Source organism: Cydia fagiglandana, chromosome 5 (assembly GCF_963556715.1).
Source record: "Cydia fagiglandana chromosome 5, ilCydFagi1.1, whole genome shotgun sequence".
Lineage (NCBI taxonomy): Eukaryota > Metazoa > Arthropoda > Insecta > Lepidoptera > Tortricidae > Cydia > Cydia fagiglandana.
This window is the reverse complement of record NC_085936.1, coordinates 5,959,220-5,984,433: the sequence shown is the minus strand read 5'-3', so window position 1 is coordinate 5,984,433 and position 25,214 is coordinate 5,959,220. Positions and strand designations below refer to the sequence as shown.

At 40.1% G+C, this 25,214-nt stretch overlaps 3 protein-coding genes across 5 annotated transcripts in view; all 3 read left to right on the top strand.

Moving 5' to 3' along the window:
• Positions 1–541: 541 nt before the first annotated feature.
• On the top strand, positions 542–20,103 carry LOC134664348 (sorting nexin-4-like). Of its 2 annotated transcripts, none has more exons than XR_010098239.1 (10): positions 542–720; positions 802–908; positions 1,230–1,368; positions 1,877–2,051; positions 7,042–7,180; positions 13,424–13,551; positions 14,371–14,533; positions 14,754–15,058; positions 15,737–15,851; positions 16,109–16,128. XR_010098239.1 is itself a non-coding variant. In XM_063520922.1 (10 exons), exons 1-10 carry the CDS (start codon positions 643–645, stop codon positions 16,157–16,159), a joined length of 1,257 nt encoding a protein of 418 aa, XP_063376992.1. In that variant the 5' UTR covers positions 542–642; the 3' UTR covers positions 16,160–20,103. The 2 variants fall into 2 exon arrangements, 1 of the variants encoding a protein (XP_063376992.1); XM_063520922.1 differs by having other exon boundaries at positions 14,754–14,915; positions 16,109–20,103.
• A 1,226-nt stretch (positions 20,104–21,329) lies between these two features.
• On the top strand, positions 21,330–24,392 carry LOC134664357 (uncharacterized). 2 transcript variants are annotated; one of them, XM_063520937.1, is made up of 3 exons: positions 21,330–21,452; positions 23,050–23,269; positions 24,117–24,392. In XM_063520937.1, exons 1-3 carry the CDS (start codon positions 21,367–21,369, stop codon positions 24,309–24,311), a joined length of 501 nt encoding a protein of 166 aa, XP_063377007.1. In that variant the 5' UTR covers positions 21,330–21,366; the 3' UTR covers positions 24,312–24,392. The 2 variants fall into 2 exon arrangements, with proteins under 2 accessions (XP_063377007.1, XP_063377008.1); XM_063520938.1 differs by lacking the exon at positions 21,330–21,452 and adding an exon at positions 22,762–22,892.
• A 364-nt stretch (positions 24,393–24,756) lies between these two features.
• LOC134664356 (uncharacterized) overlaps positions 24,757–25,214 on the top strand; it is a 72,481-nt gene continuing 72,023 nt past the window's right edge. Inside the window, exon 1 of the mRNA XM_063520933.1 lies at positions 24,757–25,017. Within this exon, the coding sequence (XP_063377003.1) occupies positions 24,947–25,017 (71 nt within the window). The 5' untranslated portion in view covers positions 24,757–24,946. The remainder of the gene's footprint in view (positions 25,018–25,214) is intronic.

The following is a 25,214-nucleotide window of genomic DNA, read 5'->3' as shown; positions in this document are numbered from 1 at the left end:
ATGACCTGCATATTTATGAAAATTAATATATTTTGAATGAATATACTTACCGATTATGTACCGGAGACAAGTTACTTAGGGGGCTTATTAAATAGGTAATTATTTAATATTAAATACAACATCAATACCCGCGAATAGCGGAAACACGTTCCGCGACTTTTTGTAAGTCGATAGTCGGCTTTTAGCCGTTTTCTTCCCGCTGACAAAACCGAACAATGTTAAATATAATTTTCCTTGTGGTTTTATGTACGGTTTTATTGTGTTTTGAAAATATTTTATACATAAAACTTGCGGTTTTTGTTAATAAAATATACAATGACAGAAGTTTGTTTACTTTTTACATGACAAGGTGTCAAAGGTTTGATTGCCATATAAAATTTAAAATGTTAGTTCCTGTTTCTGCCACGACTCTTCTCTTTCCGCACAGACTCTACACATATTTAAGTACTCATGTGAATATCAAATGTTAAATAGATAAATGGGTTGACAGATCCGATTAGACATGAAAAGGACCGTGAAAGTTGTCTATGTCACAAAACGTAAAAATAGTCCAAATTAGACGTGAGAATGAGATGATTTTGAACAATTTTCGATTATAAATTGATTTCATTGTTATAAAACACACAAAGAATCCTAGCTAAAATGTCTGAAGAAAATTCACCAGTTAAGCCTTCAAGATCGCCTAGTGTAATAGAAACGTTAGAAGATTACGAGTCTCAGGTCTGTTTGTTGTTTTTATTGAAACGCCTCCTCGGTGAATGTGGAATCATCATAACATAGTTTTATTATTGTTTTTCGCAGGACACATTGATAAAGCACGTTGATATATCAATAGTGGAGTCAGAGAAGCGTGCTAATGGAACTTTACACGTGAGGGACCACTACACTGTGTATCTAATAGACTTGAAGTAAGTCTTTGCTGTTGTTATGTTTATTATCGACTACAGTGGTTGTTAAGTGGTTCAAATTAGCACTTAATATGTTCCTGTACAACTCGTGTTTCCTGCTTGCTCACTATCCTATTGAAAGTCTGTTGATTGCTTCCAATGGAAAGCTGTTTAACATTGACCTCAATAATTATTATGTCAATGTGACTAAGTTATAACTTAAGTTTATGGCATTTAAGTATTTTTTAATGGCAGTTCTAACATCAGGGTTTCCGGTGTGGGAATGATTTCACGGTTCTAGATATTCTTATCATACAACCAATGTCTTTTATTTATTTTCAGAGTAACAGATCCAGACTACAAATTAGTACAATCAAAAATCAGTACCATCTGGAGGAGGTACACGGAGTTTGAACAGATACATGACTACCTTCTAGTGACTTATCCACACTGTGTGGTGCCGCCACTGCCAGAGAAAAGGGTAACTATACTTTGTAATATTAATCAACACTGGTGACATTATTTAATATGGTTGGCTATTCTTGTGAGGCCTATGCACACCGTGATTTTTTTAACGCGCCGTCGACGCACATTTTTATTGTTATACCGTATAAATCAAATGTCTAGGTATCACGGTTCATGAGATACAGCCTGGTGACAGACAGGTGAACAACGGAGTCTTAGTAATAGGGTCCCGTTTTTACCCTTTGGGTACGGAAGCCTGAAAACACGCTATCGACGCGAGTCGATGGCGCGTTAAAATAACGCAGTTGGCATGGGCCTTTATAGTTTTTTTTTTTTAGCATTAGAAAAAGACTCGCGATTTTGACATGTCTTTTTGAAAATCAGTAACTGTTACTTATGAAAGCAAAAGAATGTAAATAATCATATAATGATTAACAGACAGTTACTTTCGCATTTAAATATCATAGTAGGATAGTGGTCTATTGACCATCTAGTTTGCTAAAATATTGCTCATTCAATTCTAGGTTCTATACGCTTGGCGGAAATCTGACACCACAGACCCAGAGTTTGTAGAACGGCGGCGGGCAGGGTTAGAGAACTTCCTCCTCCGCGTGGCCTCACATCCTCGGCTTAGCTTCGATGACCAGTTCATCAGCTTTCTGCAACAGGAGCACTGGCGGGAGACCATCACTGATACTGGTATAAACCTGAATTTGTAATAATAAGGCCCACCATTCAAGATTCTAATTGTACCCAATTACTACCGGAAGGCGCAGCGTGAGTAGACCCCCCACAAGGTGGACTGATGACCTGGTAAAAGTAACGGGAGTCCGCTGGATGCGGGCGGCGCAAAACCGGTCATTGTGGCACTCTTTGGGGGAGGCCTATGTCCAATTGTCCAGCAGTGGACGACCTCTGGCTGATATGATGATGATGATGTATATTTTTCAATAGGTTAACCAGTTGTATAAGAATTTCAGCTGGTAAGTAAATAAGCCGGTTTTCATGTTTTTTTACTACAATATTATTTAATCATAGCTTACACTTAATTTAGAATTTTTTTTTGACGTGAAACGTAGGTAAACGTCTTTAAAAACCCGTAGAGGGGCTCGGATCAAAAACCGATGTAACGAAAAAGTGTTATGGCGCGGCGGCTTATATCTCCGAAACTATAATACCTATAGACATAGTTTTGATACAGATGTGTAGAAGAAAGTAGCCATTACTCGGAACAGCACGTTCCGCTGACATAGATGGCGCTGATTCTGCGCTAGACACGACGTATTCGGAGCAAAAATGACCCCTATTTTCAGTGTTCATTTAGTAATGACTCATCAGCCCATTAACCGATTTCGTTAAAATTCATGTCATTTGATAGATCTTACTTTATTTTAATGAAATATGAGTAAAATAAAGTACGTGGAATTATAATAAGCTGTTAAAAAATAAAAATGTGACAGTTTTTACAGAATTTTTATCACTGCTCTTGTTTGAGGCCACCGTGTGCGAAAAAAAGGGCGCAAAACTGACAAAATATACCTGAAATAGTAAGATAAAGCAATAACGGTTCTTTTAATACCACATTCACCATAGTAATACGTGCTCATCTCCTCAAATAATGCATTAGCATCTATGGCGGCGCGGCGGCGCGGCGGCGCGAGTTACTTTGATAGAACACATATAACGTATGACGGCTGCTTGACAATCCCGAGTTCCTAATGCTAGTAAGTATATAATAATCTTAGTTAGGTACTTCTGATGTAATGGGTAAAACATAATTTAGAAAAGGTCACTTCTGTGGACAATAGGTACTATAAAAGGTAACGACTGTGGTTCATATATATCCGGTTTTTCTCATTTGAGTCTCAAGTATTGAATGAAATATTCTGCCTGTAAGGCACTGGTCCCACCGCGAGCTAGTAAGCTATGAGCTATCGGCTATAAACACGAACAAAAGATAAGAACTCCCGTGTAAATAAAAGAGACACGGCGATATTTATAGTTACTCGCCCAGCGGCAGCGGTATTTACACGGGAGTGCTTATCTTTTGTTCGTGTTTATAGCCGATAGCTCATAGCTTACTAGCTCGCGGTGGGACCAGTGCCTTAAGGTGCTGCGTAAAAAATTGCTTTTAGATTCCCTTAAATGCGATGGCTACGGGAAAAACACAAACGAGTTTGCTATAAAAAGTGTATTACCCGTATAAAATATCTATTCTCGTAATTTTGGTGTGTTATTTACAAAAAAATTGTACCTAATCGTTACATTCATTACTCCAAAATGAATTGATCATTTAATTATTTAAATAAGTGTGACGCTGTAATTAATTATTTTAAAATTACCAATCAAATGCTGTATTCAAGTTCATCTAGATACAGTGAATCATTATGACCCCAAATAATCTTTACAGATAAAATTTAGATATTACTCAAAATAATTATAATACATCACGCATTCGCGAGATGTGCGACTTCGGTATTCAAACACAAAGCAATAGTACAAGAGTCTAACTAAATGCGAAGGTCGAAGGCTGCGCTCAACGTAAGGCCGAAGGCAAGAAGCGTCTAGGATGTCAGTGCTTTAACACAGAACAATATTACAAGTGTCTAAATGCGAAGGCCGAAGGCCGAGCTCCGCGTAGGGCCGAAGGCCCGAAGCGTCCAGTCTGTCAGTTCTGTGTTTAACCACTGACATCCTGGACGCTTCGGCCTTCGCATTTAGACACTTGTACTATTGTTCTGTGTTATAGCATTTAAATCCTGGACGCTTCGGGCCTTCGGCCCTACGCGGAGCTCGGCCTTCGGCCTTCGCATTTAGACACTTGTACTATTGATCTGTGTTAAAGCACTAACATTCTGGACGGTTCGGGCCTTCAGCCCTACGCGGAGCTCGGCCTTCGGCCTTCGCATTTAGACACTTGTACTATTGTTCTGTCTTATAGCACTTAAATCCTGGACGCTTCGGGCCTTCGGCCCTACGCGGAGCTCGGCCTTCGGCCTTCGGATTTAGACACTTGTACTATTAATATTGTTCTGTGTTATAGTACTTAAATCCAGGACGCTTCGGGCCTTCGGCCCTACGCGGTGCTCGGCCTTCGGCCTTCGCATTTAGACACTTGTACTATTGTTCTATGTTAAAGCACTAACATTCTGGACGCTTCGGGCCTTCGGCCCTACGCGGAGCTCGGCCTTCGGCCTTCGCATTTAGACACTTTTACTATTTTTCTGTGCTTGCCTTCGGCCCTACGCGGAGCTCGGCCTTCGCATTTAGACACTTGTACTATTGTTCGGTGTTATAGCACTTAAATCCTGGACACTTCGGACCTTCGGCCCTACGCGGAGCTCGGCCTTCGGCCTTCGCATTTAGACACTTGTACTATTGTTTTGTGTTATAGTACTTAAATCCTGGACGCTTCGGGCCTTCGGCCCTAAGCGGAGCTCGGCCTTCGGCCTTCGCATTTAGACACTTGTACTATTGTTCTGTGTTAAGGCACTAACATTCTGGACGCTTCGGGTCTTCGGCCCTACGCGGAGCTCGGCCTTCGGCCTTCGCATTTAGACACTTGTACTATTTTTCTGTGCTAAAGCACTGATGTCCTGGACGCTTCGGGCCTTCGGTCCTACGCGGAGCTCGGCCTTCGGCCTTCGCATTTAGACACTTGTACTATTGTTCTATGTTAAAGTACTTAAATCCTGGACGCTTCGGGCCTTCGGCCCTACGCGGAGCTCGGCCTTCGGCCTTCGCATTTAGACACTTGTATTATTGTTCTGTGCTAAAACACTGATGTCCTGGACGCTTCGGGCCGTCGGCCCTACGCGGAGCTCGGCCTTCCGCCTTCGCATTCAGACACTTGTACTATTGTTCTGTGTTAAAGCACTAACATTCTGGACGCTTCGGGCCTTCGGCCCTACGCGGAGCTCGGCCTTCGGCCTTCGCATTTAGACACTTTTACTATTTTTCTGTGCTAAAGCACTGACATCTTGGACGCTTCGGGCCTTCGGCCCTACGCGGAGCTCGGCCTTCGGCCTTCGCATTTAGACACTTGTACTATTGTTCTGTGTTATAGCACTTAAATCCTGGACGCTTCGGGCCTTCGGCCCTACGCGGAGCTCGGCCTTCGGCCTTCGCATTTAGACACTTGTACTGACATCTTGGACGCTTCGGGCCTTCGGCCCTACGCGGAGCTCGGCCTTCGGCCTTCGCATTTAGACACTTGTACTATTGTTTGGTGTTATAGCACTTAAATCCTGGACGCTTCGGGCCTTCGGCCCTACGCGGAGCTCGGCCTTCGGCCTTCGCATTTAGACACTTGTACTATTGTTCTGTGTTATAGCACTTAAATCCTGGACGCTTCGGGCCTTCGGCCCTACGCGGAGCTCGGCCTTCGGCCTTCGCATTTAGACACTTGTACTATTGTTTTGTGTTATAGTACTTAAATCCTGGACGCTTCGGGCCTTCGGCCCTAAGCGGAGCTCGGCCTTCGGCCTTCGCATTTAGACACTTGTACTATTGTTCTGTGTTAAAGCACTAACATTCTGGACGCTTCGGGTCTTCGGCCCTACGCGGAGCTCGGCCTTCGGCCTTCGCATTTAGACACTTGTACTATTTTTCTGTGCTAAAGCACTGATGTCCTGGACGCTTCGGGCCTTCGGTCCTACGCGGAGCTCGGCCTTCGGCCTTCGCATTTAGACACTTGTACTATTGTTCTATGTTAAAGTACTTAAATCCTGGACGCTTCGGGCCTTCGGCCCTACGCGGAGCTCGGCCTTCGGCCTTCGCATTTAGACACTTGTACTATTGTTCTGTGTTATAGCACTTAAATCCTGGACGCTTCGGGCCTTCGGCCCTACGCGGAGCTCGGCCTTCGGCCTTCGCATTTAGACACTTGTACTATTGTTTTGTGTTCTAGTACTTAAATCCTGGACGCTTCGGGCCTTCGGCCCTACGCGGAGCTCGGCCTTCGGCCTTCGCATTTAGACACTTGTACTATTGTTCTATGTTAAAGCGCTAACATTCTGGACGCTTCGGGCCTTCGGCCCTACGCGGAGCTCGGCCTTCGGCCTTCGCATTTAGACACTTTTACTATTGTTCTGTGTTATAGCACTTAAATCCTGGACGCTTCGGGCCTTGGCCCTACGCGGAGCTCGGCCTTCGGCCTTCGCATTTAGACACTTGTACTATTGTTCTGTGTTATAGCACTTATTAAATCCTGGACGCTTGGGGCCTTTGGCCCTACGCGGAGCTCGGCCTTCGGCCTTCGTATTTAGACACTTGTACTATTGTTCTGTGTTATAGCACTTAAATCCTGGACGCTTCGGGCCTTCGGCCCTACGCGGAGCTCGGCCTTCGGCCTTCGCATTTAGACACTTTTACTATTGTTCTATGTTAAAGCACTTAAATCCTGGACGCTTCGGGCCTTCGGCCCTACGCGGAGCTCGGCCTTCGCATTGGCGGTCCACACCACGTTTCACGTCAGCCATAGCGGCTGTGTCCCTGATACAGCCTCTCTCATTTTTTTTTTTTCTGGCTTACTCCCTGCAATTTTGCACAGGGTTAATTTAGAATTAATCTTAAGTAATGCAGAAGAATATTAAAAAGTTTGTATATGCTTGACCTAAACTTATGGTTTTCCCTTCATTTTCATTTCCTCATACAGTTGTACTTACTTGTTGTTTTTACTTGTTTTCAGGATACCTATTACAAGCAGAGAACAAGCTCAAATCTCTGTCAGTGTCAATCAGACTAAAGAAGCCGGATCCGGAAATAGAAAGTGTCAAAAACTATGGAAAGCAGTTGGAAACTAACTTAGGAAATTTTCTTTATACTAGGTTTGTATTGTTTATGAAATTGTGATGTTACGCCCAAATAAAATGTTATCTTTAAACTATGATTACTTATAACAGTTTTGATCAGTCCAGATGATTCACGGTTAGTTTCACTAGAATTATATCGACCGGGATATGAAGGGGATATGGACCGTGATGACCTTTTGTATTGTTTTCGAGCTCCCGATATTTCAATGCAGATAGACATCGGTTACACGCTAATTCTGGCGTCAGTTCAGTCCGGCTTCCCTTTATCTTGCATAATATCGATTGTCCGAAATACACTTCGCATAGCAGGTTTCGCAGAAACATTTTTAACCGAATGATACTTTTGCATAATTGTATAATTAGCATAACTGTCATGTCGCATAACATTCATTTGGCAGAATTTTGAATAGCAGAATACTACTATCGTCGATTTTACATACGCAGAATTGTATGTAGCATAAATTACATTCCACCGAATTTCTTATGGCATATTGCTCATATTGTAGACTTGAATTTCGCAGAATGTTATGCAGCAGAATAAAAGTTCTGCCGAAATTGTTACCGCATAATACTCATGTCGCTGACTGAACCTACACAAAAGGAATTGCTGCCAGAACTACAGGTTAAGTTAGGTTAGAACTGCGACCTCTACATAAAAGGAATTGCTGCCAGAACTATAGGTTAGGTTAGGTTACAATTGCGACCCCTACACAAAAGAAATTGTTGCCAGAACTGTAGGTTAGGTTAGGTTAGAACTGCGACCCCTACTCAAAAGAGGGTGCGTAACGGTCCATATAACAACTTTTGATATATTTTTAGTCGATATAACGATTGAGGGACATAATGCACTTTTGCTATAACAATACATGGTATATTCTTAAAGAGTAACTATCGTCAAGTATAATGAACTTGTAATATAACAACTTCTAATCTAACATTAACAGCGTATATAATTAAGTTCGATATAACGCTCAGTTGGCATAATGTAGTACTGGTATAATTTGTAATATTTACTACTATTATAACAACCTACGTATTCGAACTTAAGGCAGGTCTCAGTTAGGTACGACGACGAGCGAAGCGAGGAGGAGTGTTAGGTAGAACTGCGACCCTACAGCGCGCGAGCCGAGCGAGCGAAGCGAGCGTGCCGCGGTAGCGGCCGGCGAAGCGCCAGAACCGACTTTTTTTATTATAACCTCAACTTATTATTATACATTTGAATACATTATACCATAAATACTTATAACAAATATTCATTATATCCAGTAAACGTTATATCGAATAGCTTTTATATCGATTAAACATTATATCCCATGAAAATAGTTATTTTGTTGTTATATCAAAAGTTCATTATACCGCTTAAGTGATTATACACCATGAAATTATATCAAAAGTTGTTATATATTTTGAAAATATATCAAAAATTGTTATACGGATCATTACACACCCCTCAAAAGAAACTGCTTCCAGAACTGTAGGTTAGGTTAGGTTAGAACTGCGACCCCTACTCAAAAGAAACTGCTTCCAGAACTGTAGGTTAGGTTAGGTTAGAACTGCGACCCCTACTCAAAAGAAACTGCTTCCAGAAGTGTAGGTTAGGTTAGGTTAGAACTGCGACCCCTGCTCAAAAGAAACTGCTTCCAGAAGTGTAGGTTAGGTTAGGTTAGGTTAGAACTGCGACCCCTACTCAAAAGAAACTGCTTCCAGAAGTGTAGGTTAGGTTAGGTTAGAACTGCGACCCCTGCTCAAAAGAAACTGCTTCCAGAAGTGTAGGTTAGGTTAGGTTAGAACTGCGACCCCTGCTCAATAGGTACTGTTGGAGTAGGTATTCATTGGTGTAGTAGGGTACCTATTTCGGCGAGAAACTAACTATCCATCAAAATATTATTCTCATCAACAGTATGCCAATGAATTATTCTGCCTAAGGAAATTGTGCGAAAAGACAGTATGCCAAGTACATATTATGCGACGCAATTTTCGGCAAAACAATTATTCGATTATAGTATTATTCTTCAAATTGAGATTATGCCATTGCATTATTCTGCTTTACAAAATTGTGCGAAACAACAGTATGCCATGAAACTTATGCAAAAAGTAATTCTGCGAAATGATGATTCTGCCAAGGGTCAAGGACTGAAAAACCGCAAAAGACCGGTAACCTAAAATAAAGGTATCAATTGAGTAGGTATCCAACAGTAATTGTACCCGAATAAAACGGCAACTAGTACCTAAAATAAAGGTATCAATTGAATAGGTATCCAACAGAAACGGTATCCGAATAAAACGGCAAAATAGCAGTACCTAAAATAAAGGTATCAATAGAATAGGTATGCAACAGTAAGTGTACCCAAATAAAACGGCAAAATACCAGTATCTAATATAAAGGTATCAATTGAAAAGGTATCAAATAGTAACGGTACCCGAATAAATAAAATTCAAACGGTACCGTTAAGGCTAACGGTCTTCAGTAGGTAAAGGACCTTATGCCTTTTGTAATAAGGTCTTTTCGAAACCGGCACTCCCTAAAACCTATAAAACGACACCCATGATGACTTTTATGTCAAAGTGCACGTCAGACATCTTGGATTCCAAAATTGTCATTATTTTTGAATTCTGCACTCCCTGAAACCTATAAAACGACACGCATGATGATTTTTATGTCAATGATGATGATGATGATGAGGATGACAATATAATTCACAAACAATCACTTGGGATCCGTAAACCTAGTGAAAAGTGAGAGGGACACACGCGTTACCTCTCGCTCTCGCGAGTGACCGGTTTGAATTGAGGTATCAGATCATACGCTATTAGGTTTTTTTATTTAAGGGTACCGTTTGGACGGAAGCCTACATTTAACGGTACCGTTTGGGCTAAAGCTTATTTGGATACCTAAAGTATAGATATCAATATGGAATGCTAGTTTAACGGTCGGGTACCTATAAAAAAAACCCCCAAAAGGTACTTTTATTTAACGGTACCGTTTGAACGGAAGCTTGTTTGGATACGGGTACCGCTTGATATTGGTACCGAAATGCTACTTTTAACGGTCGGGTACCTTTAAAAAGACCGGTCAAAACCGTTTTTAACGGTACCTTTTCAGTCCCTGCCAAGGGTTGCTATGCGAAAGTAAAATATGACAATAAATTTTATGCAACATATTAGTAATCCGTTCAGTCCATCATTCTGGTCAGAATGACGAGAGAATTATCGTGTACTCGTAACACGCGGACTGATGGTCTGGACTGATGAAAATTTAATGGCTCCTCTACACGATGGGCCAGCGCCGGCCACTCCAAGGGACGCAGCCATGCGGTAGAATGAGATAGCAATATCACTTCCCAACTAGCAAATCTATGTGCTATAAAAGTTGAGAGCACGTTTTTATTTTCGCTTTTTGGTGCTATAAACGGTGTAAAAACAGTCGAATAAAAGTCCTGTAAGCGTTTACTCAACGCGAAAAGGCGCACTTATACAGACTAAAAGTGTTATAAAAATAGAGTAAGCGCTGTATAAGAAGCAAATCGATGCTGTAAGAGTTGAGTAAAAGTTGATATAAAGCGCTTCTAGTGTTTTAATAGCAACGATAGTGCTTTTATTCGATTATTTGTTCTATAAACATTATCAATTTGCTATTACTCAGTGAAAGTGTTCTATAAAAGCAACCGCACTGCTTTTTCTCAGCAAAAATGTTTCGTAAAAGTAGCCGAATTGCTTTTACTCGGCATTTTGAATGTGTAAGAGTGCAGTAAATGCTTTTATTCAACAAATATGTGCTAAAAACGATCTCAGGTAAGCGATTATATTTCAATTATTTGATTAAGTTTGAGGCCTAATCGTCTTCACGTATCTAATAAAACAAAAAGGTACTTAAGTATTTTTTTACTGCTGTCATCCATGACATTTATTTTTACCGTGATTGTGTACATAAGTTTTTACTGTCTGTAAGTACACGTAATACAGTAAAACCTAGCGCGAAAAATACTTTATTGATAAAACCAAAGGCACTGGTTCATATATATTCATGGGCCGCCTATTTTCTTAAATTTCAATAAAAAAATATTAATTAAAATAAGTAAAATTTGCTTACACGATCTAGTTTCTGTTATATCTCATTAATTCGACTATAAGTCGAGTAACTGCGTTTACTGCTACACTTATAGCACATGTTGTCGCCATGTTTATGGATTTATAGTCCGGTGGCCGACTGCATGAAACCCTACCTGATAAAAAAATAGAATAATCCTACTCTGTGGGGGTAGCTGACTTTTAGCAGCTTCAACTGCTCTTGGTCGGCCGTGGCTTAACTTGGCAAATTTTGCGCAAGTGGCAAAAAAGTGGTACAAATATTCATCAAAAAAACAAAAGTGGTCAGCTACATCCTGTGTTGGCAGGTTCCTGTGTCCGACCGAATTTGTGGTACCACGTGAGCTACAATTTACTTCATCGAAAAATAGAATGTCACTTGTATGGTAGGATTGCTGCCATTCACATTTTTTTTAATGCGGACGGACTGCAAAAGCTATCAGGCTAAGGTGAGGCCGACCAAGACATACGTCAACAAATTTAATGTAGGTATTACAATCAGTTTTTTTCATTCTATTTTTCGATGAGGTAAATTGTAGTTGTCACGTGGTACCACAAATTCGGTCGAACACAGGAACCTGCCAACACAGGATGTAGCTGACCACTTTTGTTTTGCTGTCCTCAAAGGCAGCTGCTATCCTACCCTGCAAGTTTCATTCTATTATACAATGGGTTTTTTTTTTGATGAATTTTTGTGCCACTATTTTGCCATTTACGCAAAATTTGCGAAATTAAGCCGCGGCCGACCAAGAGCAGTTGATGCTACTAAAAGTCAGCTACCCCTACAGAGTAGGATTTTCTATTTTTTTATCAGGTAGGGTTTCATGCAGTTGGCCACCGGACTATATTGAAACGTACAACATGGCTGACTTGTGCTGTTAATGTAGTTCAAAACTCTTTAAAAGTACTCTAAGCTGAATACATTTTGAATAAAACCTGTAAATACACTTCAGCTCCTATAACAGCGGTTTGAGCCCCATTACCCGAATTATGATATAAGCGCGCTGTTACAGCAGCATTGTTGCCAAATGGTTATTGGATTGCTTTTAATAGGCTTTTATAGCAACAGAGAAGAGAGTTGAGTAACAGTTGTATTAAAGCGCCTTATTCAGACAATTAGCTATTCTATAGCTGTTATATGATTTTAATAGAACAATTGTGCTGAATAAAAGTGATTTAGTAGCGCTAATTCAGCATTTATTAAAAGGTGGAATAAAAGTGCTAAAAGATAGTGCTATAAACGTTTATACGACATGATTATAGCACTAATTAGCGAAAATTGCTAAATAGTCGAGTTAACCGCTATTATACGATATATTGGTGTTTCAACAACCGTAACTCGGCTGTTATACGATTACAGGCTGAGTAAATCAATTCTTATACGACTATTTTGCTAGTTGGGTTGCTCCCTCTAACGCATAAATGCGTCCCTTGGAGTGGCCGGCGCTGGACCACCGTGTAGAGGAGCCATAATATTTTAGATAATATTCGTCAGTCCTTTTTGAACGACAGATAACTGATAGGAGACTGATCGTGTAACCTGTTTGTGTCATTCTCGCGTCACACACCGTCCGTGCAACAATGGAATAATGGACAGAACTGACGCCAGTATTAGCGTGTAACCGATGTCTGTTGCCGTAATTTTATCAGTTGTCAGTCTCGACTGATCGTCTAAACCGTGTCCATTTTCCATCATTCTGGCATCAGTCAAAACTCGAATAAGACTTATGACTGAACTGACGCCAGAATTTAGCGTGTAACCGATGTCATACATGCATTTTGTTCACGAGTAACTATAATAATAATAGCGGGAGTAATAGCGGGTGGGTGTCAAAGTTGTGTAGACCGCGCTCGGTGTACTCTCATTCGTACGCGTCGGCTGCGTTCGCCCAGGGCCGTCTTAAACTATGCATCTGGGCACATAAGAATTCGGGGCCCTTTTGGAAAGTAAAGAAAGCTAATTAAAATAACATTTTTCTACTATGATCTTCTATTTATTATGGGTAATCAAATATACTGTTACTGTCTGTCCTTCGGGCTCCCCTGAGGATAAATGCCCTGGGCACGGGCTCCGTGTGCCCTTATGGTAAAGACGGTACTGCGTTCGCCTTCAACGTTCCGACTGGTCGCGTTCACACTTGTTGGTCTACTGATTACTTTTCTACTTTTCAGGTCTAAAATAATTGAGAAGAACTATGCAGTATGTAAACTGCACGCGGCCTACGGGAAACTGTTCAGTGAGTGGAGCGTCGTCGAGAAAGACATGGGCGACGGGCTGCAGAAGGCCGGACACTATTTCGGTACTTTTACAAACAGCAACACTCCTAACTGCACATCGGTGGACCTTATTACAAAAGGCATAAGGTCGACCCATGTACAGTTAACAGTGTGGGCGATGGTTAATATGTCGATTAACTTTTCATTTGTGTGTGGTCAAAAATCGTATAAATAAATAAATAAATAAATAAATATTGGGGACATCTTACACAGATCAACCTAGCCCCAAACTAAGCAAAGCTTGTACTATGGGTGCTAGGCGACGATATATATACTTATATAGATAAATACATACTTATATACATAGAAAACACCCAGGACTCAGGAACAAATATTAGTGTTCATCACACAAATAAATGCCCTTACTGGGATTCGAACCCAGGACCATCGGCTTAGCAGGCAGGGTCACTACCCACTAGGCCAGACCGGTCGTCGTAGGTGATGTATAGACAGTAACAGTTGGCGATTCAACTTGCTATCGCTACGAAATCAAATACTTATTTCAAGTACTCCCTGTGAATTATGAATTTGTTGTTGTGTGCGTGACTTCAACTCTAGTGCCCATACCTATACAGAACCTCCTGCCTTAATGACAATAATGACCTGTATAATGTATCGATACAAAACGCGCCGTCGACGCGCGTTTTGTAAATAAGGATCTCCTCATTTCCTTTATCTCTGGTGTGGAAAGTCACAACGATCTGACTTTCGTAGATTCCTTAGTCAATTCTTACCTAGCATAATGTTGCCAAAGTGGACGCCGAGCTTTTAAAAATGCTACTGAGATGAAATGAGTACTTATGAGAATAGACATTTAAAAAAAATATCGTTTTTTTTTTCAGATTCAATAGCAGAAGGCATCGACGCGGTCGCCGAAGACGAAGAGCAACTCGCAGACCAGCTGAAAGAATACCTGTTCTACGCGTGCGCTCTCCAGCAACTCGCACACAATCACGAGGCGCTACAGCGAGCTACCGAGCTCGCACACGACACACTTGCCAACCGGTAACAACATATCTTTACAACTTTCGTTGTAAGGTTTTTTTTCGTTGTAAGGCTCCAAACAAGAGGAGCAATTTTATGACTCTGGCAATTACTTATTCGTCACGTAATGCTTCTAACATCTTTTTAATGCGGAGGGTCCGTATTCAGATCATAGCAATGTTTTGATTGATGTTTACTCGCTCGTTACAATACTTATAAGCTACTGACTTTTTTTTATCAGGATAGCTGAGCGCAACCGCGCCGCAGCGGGCAAGTCTGGTCTGATGTCGCGGCTGTTCGGCGCCACCGACCCCGACATCGTGCGCGACCACGCCACGCGGGCGCTCGACGCCAAGATACTGCAGGACAAGGAGAACATTGAGAAGGCCAAGCGGGACCTGGAGTGAGTACTAGCAAGTCGGGTCTGATGTCGCGGCTGTTCGGCGCCACCGACCCCGACATCGTGCGCGACCACGCCACGCGCGCGCTCGACGCCAAGATACTGCAGGACAAGGAGAACATTGAGAAGGCCAAGCGGGACCTGGAGTGAGTACTAGCAGGCGTGGTTCACTCCGTGATTTCGTCGCGTCGCTTCAAGTATAGTCCGTCGATTTGTAGCAAGCTCCGACGGCTAATCCTTTGTCTATTGTTAAGTATAACCGCACGTGCGTGCATGCTACAAATGGACAGACTAGACATAGGATACAGTAACAGTTGCCGCGCACCGCTAGGGAACGGACGCCTGCGCGCGCTTGCGCTCATATCTTGTAAGGCCCTGGTCTCCTATAAACGCCATCGGCCGCTTACAGCGTCTGCGTCACGATGCTTACTATAGAGATGTACTGTTGTGGTCTGTTTTAGACGTCGACGTCAGCGTCTTTTTTGTTCAAAAACGTTGACGCTGACGCCAGACGCCGCGTACAGCATAAAATAGGAGACCAGGGCCTAATAGACGCGTTTAGTTAGCGTGAACCTTCTGTGCCTAGTACTAAATATTATTTATGATGTGGTACTAATACTAGTATTCCTATACAGGAGTGTCTGGGGATTATACCTGTGTCTTAGTCACTCGAAATGGACATAACAACCGTGCCGCGGCGAACAAGTCCTAGAGTGTCCTGGTGGAATAGGGCATTTAAATATCACGATTTCGCACATTACCTTAAGGAGACCTAACCTTAGGTATATTACACAAAATATTAAACAAAATAATTGTTGTTGCAGAGAGTTTTCGAGGAAGGCAGCGATAGAAATAGAACATTTCCAAAAGCAAAAAGATAAAGACCTCCACGAGTCTCTGGTCGGCTTCATATCATTGCAAGTTAAAGCCGCGAAAAAGGTAACAAATAACATCTCTGTTTCGTCGATTCACATTTTAAACATTAAGTTTAAATTATTTTGATGTCGAGTCATATACAGGGTGGCCAAAAAATAAGTGCTTTCCCGTTGCCAGGAAGGTTTTAGGATTATACTGAGCAATTTTTACTATGGGACCAACCCCGAAAACCCGAAAAAAAATTTGTCTTTTGCATACATTTTGGCTGGTCCATTTTCTATGGGAGGGTAATTTTTTTTACCACCTTTGTTTTTTTCTAGAATCTTCAAGCGTGGACCCAAATAAAGGAATGCCTGCAGAACATGCCCTGAACGCGGCCCGCCCGCGGGCGACCACCAAATTGTACAGGTTATCTAACACTAAGCGTAGATTCATTTGAGTTAAGGCGATGGAGGCGTTACCAAAGAATCGGAATGTTTATATGGTAAAATTGGTGTAAAGTCATATCTTAAGGTGCTTACCAAATATTTGAAGCAGTTTTTTTAGTCAGATCTGCAACTAAGGGCTCATTTAGACGGCGCGCGAACTCGCATGCGATTTCAGTTACATTGCGGACTATCGAGGTTACAATAATTCAGCGGACCAATCAAATTACGCAATGTAATGAAACTCGCACGCGAGTTCTCGCATCGTCTAAATGAGCCCTAAAGATGATGAAATGTCGACTATATCCTCTAGCCGCTCATAAATGAAAAATTGTCAAGGCAAATGCAGTCTTGATTTTTCAAATTAAGATTCAAAATTGAATGGAACGGAAGACCTTTATATAGGTCTCTGGGCAGCTAGAGGATTTGGTCATGTCACATGATTTGCGATGTCTCAGGCTGTCAAACACTGTCGGATTTGGGACCTGATTTTTTATCGTTATATTACTTAACAATGATATAATAGATCACAGACGATTAAAGGTTATGCCACGAAGGCGTTTGATGCTTTTTGATTTGTGAATTTAAAATTATTGCACAGTCAAGTCAAGAGTAAAAATACCTATCAGAAACAAGTACCTATTCACAACCTTAATGTTATGGGAATAAGGTCCTTTATCAAATGAGCCGCATTTATATTTTCACCCACAACTCATCTAAAACTGTGAATTTTAAGCGCGGTAAAATATACTCGCATAATTTTTTTAACTAAATTTTAAAACTGAAATATTAATATCAGTGAACAAGTTGATTTATTTTAATTAGCCTGTAAAATTAAAAATTGGTCATTCTCAGTTATGTTATGCCTGAAAAAAATCTCTTGTAAATAAATATATCTATAGATATACATTATAATGAATAACCTTTTCCGCGTAGTGGGTGAGTACATATCTGCCTTCGCTTCACTGTTTGCCTTGATGGATGCAATAACTAGCCTTGATAGTATTAATGAATAGATTATTGATTCTTCGCTTCGGACATCCATATTTTATATAGGCCCGATCCACGGTCAAACTCATTATGCAATTTCAAGTGCAAATATTTAAAGGTCTGTCCAGGTCTGGCAAATGCTCAACGAATGTATCACTCAATATTATACTAGTAAATGCATGTGACCAGTTTGAAATTGTTTCATAAATGGTTGGCGAATGGTGCATTGAATGCATCCTGACCTACATCATAGATAGACTTCATTTCTAAATTTATTATTATCTCTATTTAGTATTTATTTTAATTAAGGTCTTAACGTAAACAAGCGTCGGGAAAGATTGGCAACGAAGTATTACAATGGGGTTGGCAACTGTCAAAGGTTTGCATAGATGGCGCCATCATAGCTTGCTCTAATTTTGTTCTGTAAAATTTGGCTTAAAGGGCTGGCATCCAGGGCAAAAGGCAAATTCCCAAAACAAGAATTTGACATAATTTTAGGGATTGACAGGGCAAGCTATGATGGCGCCACCTGTCCACTATTTCGACTGGCCAACGCGTGAATAAAAAATCACATGAAAAAATCAAGTGAATAAAAAATGCAGTTTTCAGTGAAATTAATATTTTGTGTTCAAGTAAGTATAAGATGTTTTTCTTTTTTGGGTTCCGTACCCAAAGGGTAAAAACGGGACCCTATTACTAAGACTCCGCTGTCCGTTTGTCTTGCCGCTATAACAACTAACGGCCCTATTCTAACTTTAACACTAGAGATCATCTAGAGATGAATAAGATACGATATCGAGAAGATATAGTCATTTGTAAGTTAGATATGTCATATTTGACGTTTCCGCGATTCTGGAGGTCCTCTTGAACGATTTCGACAAGTTATGACTTAGATATCCAAGTCACATCTAGTCGATATCTATTGTAAATCTAGTTGATCTCTATATCGTCTCTAGATCTTGTGATTATCTCGTTTCCCGAATACGCATGAAATACTAAAAACAGAATAAAATAAACATTTAAGCAGTTTTTCTTGCAGTTTTTTGCGTAATGGCACGGAACCCTTCGTGCGCGAGTCCGACTCGCACTTGGCCGATTTTTTTTTTCGGTTCCGGAGACTGTTTTTAATTTACTAAAAAACGTCTCTACTGCTACCGAAAATAAAAAAAAACCTTATAGAGCTTTTGTATATGGTGATAAGCGCTAATAGATGAGGCCTGAATAGGACATGGACATGGATATTTGATGTTCCTTTCAGGAACTAGAAAGACGAGTTAGGGCTCATATAGACGATGCGAGAACTCGCATGCGAGTTTCATTACATTGCGGGTTTTTATTGGTATGTAGGTAACTAAAATCGCATGCGAGTTCGCGCGCCGTCTAAATCAGCCCTTAGTATAAGTTTTTCTATTAGGTATTGCGAGAAATTACAGAATTGATGTAAAAAGTGAACGCGAAGTTTAGTGAAAATACTATGATATTAAGTGCCGTTCTCTTAACTCGAATGAAATTTGGTAGTTTTTATATTTCACTTTGTAAGAGAAATTTAGATCCAATGCTAGTTTTATTGTAAATTATGTCACATTTAGATTTAGTTGTATTTTGTTGTAAAGAAATTGTTGTATAATGTTCAAATGATATTAAGTAAACGTGACGGATCTGTCAATTTCGATTCCATTTTCTATTGAGTATACAATTTGATCCGTAACGCATTGATATTCCTTAAAATCATTCGAATATTACCATAATCATTTACAATTGGTATAAAAATATAAAGTATTTTTTGGTTGCGATTTGCGTAATTAAAGAAGCTCATTATTATATTCCAGTATAGTACCCCTTTAAAACGTGCTCATCGTCATCTGTTTTTTTTAAAGACTGGATATTTTGGTGATTATTTTTTAATTAAGTATAGAAACTTCAAATATAGTGCTATAATACCACTGGGCAGTGATATTCAATTTTACTGTCCTTAGATTACCTACATAGGTATCTGTTTATATACTCTGTCAAGCCATTTTCGTCAGTAGAAAAGTGCGGCAAATTAAAAAAATGTTAGCGCGTAGGGATATCGCCTCCTTGAAAATTTGAATTTCGCGCCTTTTTCTACTGTCAAACTTGTTTGGCTGGCTTTAAATCATAGACCTAGTATTACATAGATGAGCTATACGCGTGCCTCCGTAAGGGACATAACATACGCAAAGCGACATTATTAAAAACACGTTTTAACATTCCTGACAACATACCAAAATAAATCTACGTAATTCGGTCGGGTTATTTGTTGCCCACCACATACCATACAAAATTTTTGGTGGGGAACAAACAAAAAGTGAGACTGTGACAAGGACAAGTAATAATACCGCTTTTTCTGCTACTCCTACTGAAATATGCATAAGTGCATCTCGTTTGGTCGTTTGGCCCCTCCCCCGTGTCATCTCTATATTATTGTACCTCTATGCTTTAAATATTTAATTTAAAATTGTATCTTTAGATTCCCGTGTTTGGTTTAAAATAGACAACTCTTTTTAAGAGTTACGTTCGAATGAAAAACGATCATTTTATTTAGTATATAAGTAATGGTTATTTAAAACGAAATTACATTTACTATAGAATATCGTTGGAAATTGGTTAAATACTCAACTAACTGTGGTTTATTGACCAACTCAAATGCAGCACGTTTTTTCATTATTCTAAATTACAAAACAAATGAATTCCTATGTATTGTATTCACAATATTTTTGGGTAGCTATTTTTTTTAGAATGTCCAGGCTTGTCGTAAAAGATGAAAGAATTGAGAAAAATAAGTATGTACCTAGTACCTAGCCAGAACAAAAATATAGAAACACGACTTTTAACCTTAGAACATTACATTACATCTCATATCTAATGGCTCCTCTACACAATGGGCCAACGCCGGCCACTCCAAGGGACGCATCCATGCGGTAGAATGGGATAGCAACATCACTTGCTCCCTCTAACGCATAAATGCGTCCCTTGGAGTGGCCGGCGTTGGCACATCGTGAAGAGGAGCCATAATATATCTATCCTATCTTACTATACCTATCAGAGATTTTTATATAATTGTCGCAACTCAGTCGTGCGAACTTTATGCTAGATAGATGCGCTAATATATTTCTGTTTATAACATTGTTTTTTTTTATTGCAAAGGTCTTTATTTCTTATTGTAAATCTTTATTGCTAATGTGAAGAAGGTATAAAATAAACTGATTTTACATATACTTAAGCATTTTTATTTATACATCAGCATGGAGCACCTTCAAATGTTTTTTACAGTACGGTTAAGTACGGTGCTACTTTACCGCCTCGGTGCGGTAATTAGCACAATACGTGCCTACCTATGTGCCTATATATGTATCGATAATTTAAAGATACATATATACTGTAAAACGTTGTACAACGCACGTGCGGAAAGGAAATTCGCACTTGTATCGTAATATACATTCAAGAGCAATGAAACATTATTATTATAAATCAAAATGTATGTACAAAGACGGCAATTGCTATGATCTAACGAAATAAATCTAACAACCTACCGCCCAGTGTTAGCCCTTAATAATCCCAGTACAGCTGTTAATAATATAAATATATGAAAGTTTGTATACTTTGTATATTTAGATGTTTGGCTGTTTGTTATTCTTTCACAGAGAAACAGGTAAGTAAATAGCTAAATTATTAAATATTAATGCTATTTTTATTACTAAATAATAATTTCAATTACTAACTACTGATAGTATTGATAGGTAATATCGGAAATATCGATATAGGATTCATTATATTCCGGCAATCATCCCATAAGGGGATGAACTGAGAGATAATATTAGTACCTACCTACGCAGCACCTACTAGAGTTAAGCTACGAAAAGTCTGCAGCGATTTTGATAGCCCTCGCAGTGCCAGTATTAATTTCAAAAAAGTTTGACGTTTAAAATAATACTTGCACTGCGTGGGCTATCAAATCCGCTGCAGACTTTTCTTGGTCTGACTCTAACAGGGGTTGAAACATAGCATACGGCATCTACGCAGACAAAGCCGGCGGTAGAGGTGAGTTGCAAAATAATTGATTGTTATTTTATTTTATTTTTTATACGCAACAGCAATAACAGTCCTCAATAAATTCCCAGTCGGGTGAAGACTACTGCGCAATGGACAAGGAAGTATGGGTGGTTGTGTTTCTAGGTTTCATGAAAGTTCTTCAATTTTTCACGGTGTCCTATTTCTATTTTGAGCAGTAAGTATTTGCAGGGAATTATCAAATTATCACTTTTCTCTGCAGCTGACTACGTACCGGGAAATAATATGGCTACAACCCTACCCACGTACACGTACACGTATGGCTGGCCCTACGAAGTAGCACTAAGTATATGCGTTGCTGCAGTAAATGAGTGAACCTAATCAACAATAAAAACTATACAGTGTGGATAAAATTAATGGGTCGTGAAGGGAAAGTACCTTAAAACCTTAAGTTAGCTCATTTTACTTAAAAGAAACATTATTTTATTTTTAACTAGAATTAAAACTGCATTCAAAGATTTTTTTTTAATTCGCTTTCCTTGTCCGGGAATCGAATCGCCTATAATTTTAAAAATACGAAATATGCGATTTTATAGATATTTTGTACGACTGACGAGTGTAAGACTGAATGTTTCTTGGAGAAATTTCAACATTATCATGAATTGTATCGACTAGTCACCAATACAATAAATAGCAAAAGGTTTTTTCGATTCCCAGTTCCAGTCCATTCCCCGATACAAGCGAATTTCAATAAAAATCTGTGAATGCAGTTTTATTTATGTTTAAAACTAAAGGAATGCTTGCTTTAAGTAAAATGAGCTAACTTAAGGTTATAAGGCACTTTCCCTCCAGGTCCCATTATTTTTTTCCACACTGTAATAGACGACGTTTGTTAGATGACAGCTCAAAAAATACGTTCTCGTACAAATAATTTTTGGAATACTGTTGCCGACGTAAATAGTAAAACATACATAGGTATTGTGTGAATGAATATCCAAAGCGATAAACGACTAATATTGTATTGCCGTGTCATAACAGCGCATTCAATAAAATCTGTTGGTTAACCGGTCAGCTGGGCGACACGGTTGTAATTACTAGCCTATATCGATTTACCTATTCCATGGGTTCATAACATTCGTCTGTAATATTTATTATATAAAAATAGTATTTATGATTTCCTTCAAAGAAAAGAACGCCTCAATATGTTTATAAGTTCAGAACGACGAAGCTCTTGGCATGAAAACTTAGCTTGGTCCGACTCTATTTACCTACACTATCAAGGTCAAATTGCTTTCATGATAGGCTCACATGGTACCAAAATTATTTCCACCTTGGTTGTTTAACAATTAAATCCCTCACTACCCTCAGGATTCAATGTACGCGCACCCCGTAAATATGTAATTTTGCTCCCTTGTGACACAATCTACTATTATCTTCGTCGAAGACTCGAGCGTTAACTGTTGGCCGCCCCTGCGTCATCAATAATTCGTGACCATCGACATTGCCATGGGAAATGGGTCATCACACGTGCTCGTTCCACTCTCGACAGCTGACGTGATGACGTGGCTCAAACCTAACTCGTCTTAAACAAGATTGTATACCTACTTATTTTAAGGTTCGCGACTCCTGTTTCATAGGAGTTGAAGGAGAGAATCGGGTAAGAATTTTATAGGGCTACGCGAGTTCTGTAGGAATTGGACCTGAGATTTCATATAAAGTAAGCCGTGGTAAATAGCCGAGACAACGCTAGGAATAATATATGATGATGTTACGCGCTCATATCTCCAATCATACGTATTATATTATCTTTGTAGAAAAAAATCGCTAGACGACGACTACCTATACGAAGTGACCGACATGAAGACGCAGCAAGTCGGCGTGGACTTTTGGGCTATGGCCAAGTCGATGTTCACGTACGGCGCCCTAACGGCGCTGTGCTGGATCATGCTGCGGCTGTTCAGCGCTGTGTTCACGCTGCCCAGACGGATGCGGCAGCAGCAGCAGACCATACAACAGTCTTTGCAAGAACTACAGGTCTGTCTACAATTATACTATATAGATAGTCGAGTCAAAGTTCACGTACGGTGCCCTAACAGCGCTGTGTTCACGCTGCCGAGACGGATGCGGCAGCAGCAGCATACCGTACAGCAGTCTTTGCAAGAACTACAGGTATCTGCCTACAATAATACTAGAGATAGTCGAGTCAAAGTTCACGTACGGTGCCCTAACCGCGCTGTGCTGGGAAATGCTCCGGCTTTTCAGCGCTGTGTTCACGCTGTACCGAGACGGATGCGGCAGCAGCAGCAGACCATACAGCAGTCTTTGCAAGAACTACAGGTATGTACTGTGCTCCTGTGTGTGTGTGTCCAGCGGCTGTGCTCTGAACACGTTTGACATGACGCCAACGGCCGCTTTCTATCACCGCATGCCGTCGGCAGGGTGTTCATCCTCACAGCCTAGAACCTAAATGGTCGCGTAAGTACTGTGCGGTTTAAGAGGAATTTCCTCAAGCGGACGCTCCGGCTGTGGAATGAGCTCTCTGCCGGGGTTTTCCCAAGTCTTCAAACGACGTTATGTTGGTAATTAGGTATTTGTTATTAATTTGAAAGCAGAACCTAACGACAAATAATAAAGATTACGAAGAAAAATAATTAATTCAAACCAGATTCAAACTTTAGACTTTTCTCTGTATCTGTCTCTTTCTATCCCACAGAGTTAAAAAGTGACAGTTGTTTTATCACGTGGATAAATGTGGATAAAGCGATCCATAATAGGCTTGCAGTTATAGGTTTTATACGGAACCTGACAATTTTTTATTCAAAACAAAATTTACTTGAAATCTTTAGGCAGGTACAGTTAAAATATCGCAATTCACTTACAGAGACGTTTTCCGGACCTCAATATAACAGAAGAGGACCTCATAAACGCAGAAAAAGAGCTCGATGACTTGATAAAGGAGCACGACGAAAAAACAGAACAAGATAAGAAGGAAACGGAAGAGAAAGCAATAGAAGACAAGGAAAAACCAGCCGAAGAAACTCAGATGAATAAAATAGAAGATAAAAAGACTATTTAATATTGAAATAACTTATTAATTAAATATAGCACATATTTTTCTATTATCATTAGGCACATTATTAAATTTTCATAGACAGTCGACATTGTTTATTTTTAACTTTCCAAGTTTTAATTTTGCACTAAATGACGGGTTTTGTATGAAAAACCATGTCACATACGTCTTTCATTTCAGAGAATTAAACGGAAAATCAATAAGTCCGAACCATCAGCGCCCCTCGCGAGAATACTGAAGTAGGTAAACATCGAGTGCGTTCGGTAAAATTTTAATGCACCTATTAGGCGCCAGATGGCGTTGTAATAAATACTTGAAAAGCTCTGACAGAACCGGCCGGGAGGCGTGGTGGCTCCCAGCGAGCTTTCACCCTAAGTTAATATTATTGATCGGTCCATTCAGAGCATCTGTACAAAATAGTTATTTTAGATTGTTAACGTCATGTTATTGTTTTGCGCGTAGCCGAGTGCCTAGATAAATACGTCCTCGATGTGTGATAGATAGTTGTTATCGGCCCGCTACTTGTGCGGCTTGACTAAACAATGTTAATCAGTACTATGTCGTGTGGCAGGCGCTTCGTTTGCTCAATTAACGTGTGATAATAGACGGTATGAGTGTTTAAGCCGTTGATAGTGTTAACCATGACTCGGTCCAGCTACCGACCCCTGGTGCCCCGGTCTTCAAACAACTCCCTGGACAACCGCGAGACCGGGTGAGTTCTACTTTTAAATTACGAACATGTGATTGACCGCTAAAACTTGTTTTGTTTATATTGCATGCGTAATAAGAATAACTAACCAGAATTAAAAACCTGATGTTTCTGATAGGTATACAAGAAATGAGTATAAATTCCCTCGTCTTGAATAATATTCCGTCGGATACTATCGGGCCTTATTGTTTACCTACCTA

Excerpts from the sequence above, each read along its gene's own strand:
- LOC134664357 (XM_063520937.1), top strand. The coding sequence starts at position 21,367 with ATGGACAAGGAAGTATGGGTGGTTGTGTTTCTAGGTTTCATGAAAGTT. Across the intron at positions 21,453-23,049 it reads TCCTATTTCTATTTTGAGCA|AAAAAAATCGCTAGACGACG; the intron begins GTAAGTATTTGC and ends TTATCTTTGTAG. Across the intron at positions 23,270-24,116 it reads AGTCTTTGCAAGAACTACAG|AGACGTTTTCCGGACCTCAA; the intron begins GTCTGTCTACAA and ends ATTCACTTACAG.
- LOC134664348 (XM_063520922.1), top strand. The coding sequence starts at position 643 with ATGTCTGAAGAAAATTCACCAGTTAAGCCTTCAAGATCGCCTAGTGTA. Across the intron at positions 13,552-14,370 it reads GAAGGCCGGACACTATTTCG|ATTCAATAGCAGAAGGCATC; the intron begins GTACTTTTACAA and ends TTTTTTTTTCAG. Across the intron at positions 14,534-14,753 it reads CACGACACACTTGCCAACCG|GATAGCTGAGCGCAACCGCG; the intron begins GTAACAACATAT and ends TTTTTTTATCAG.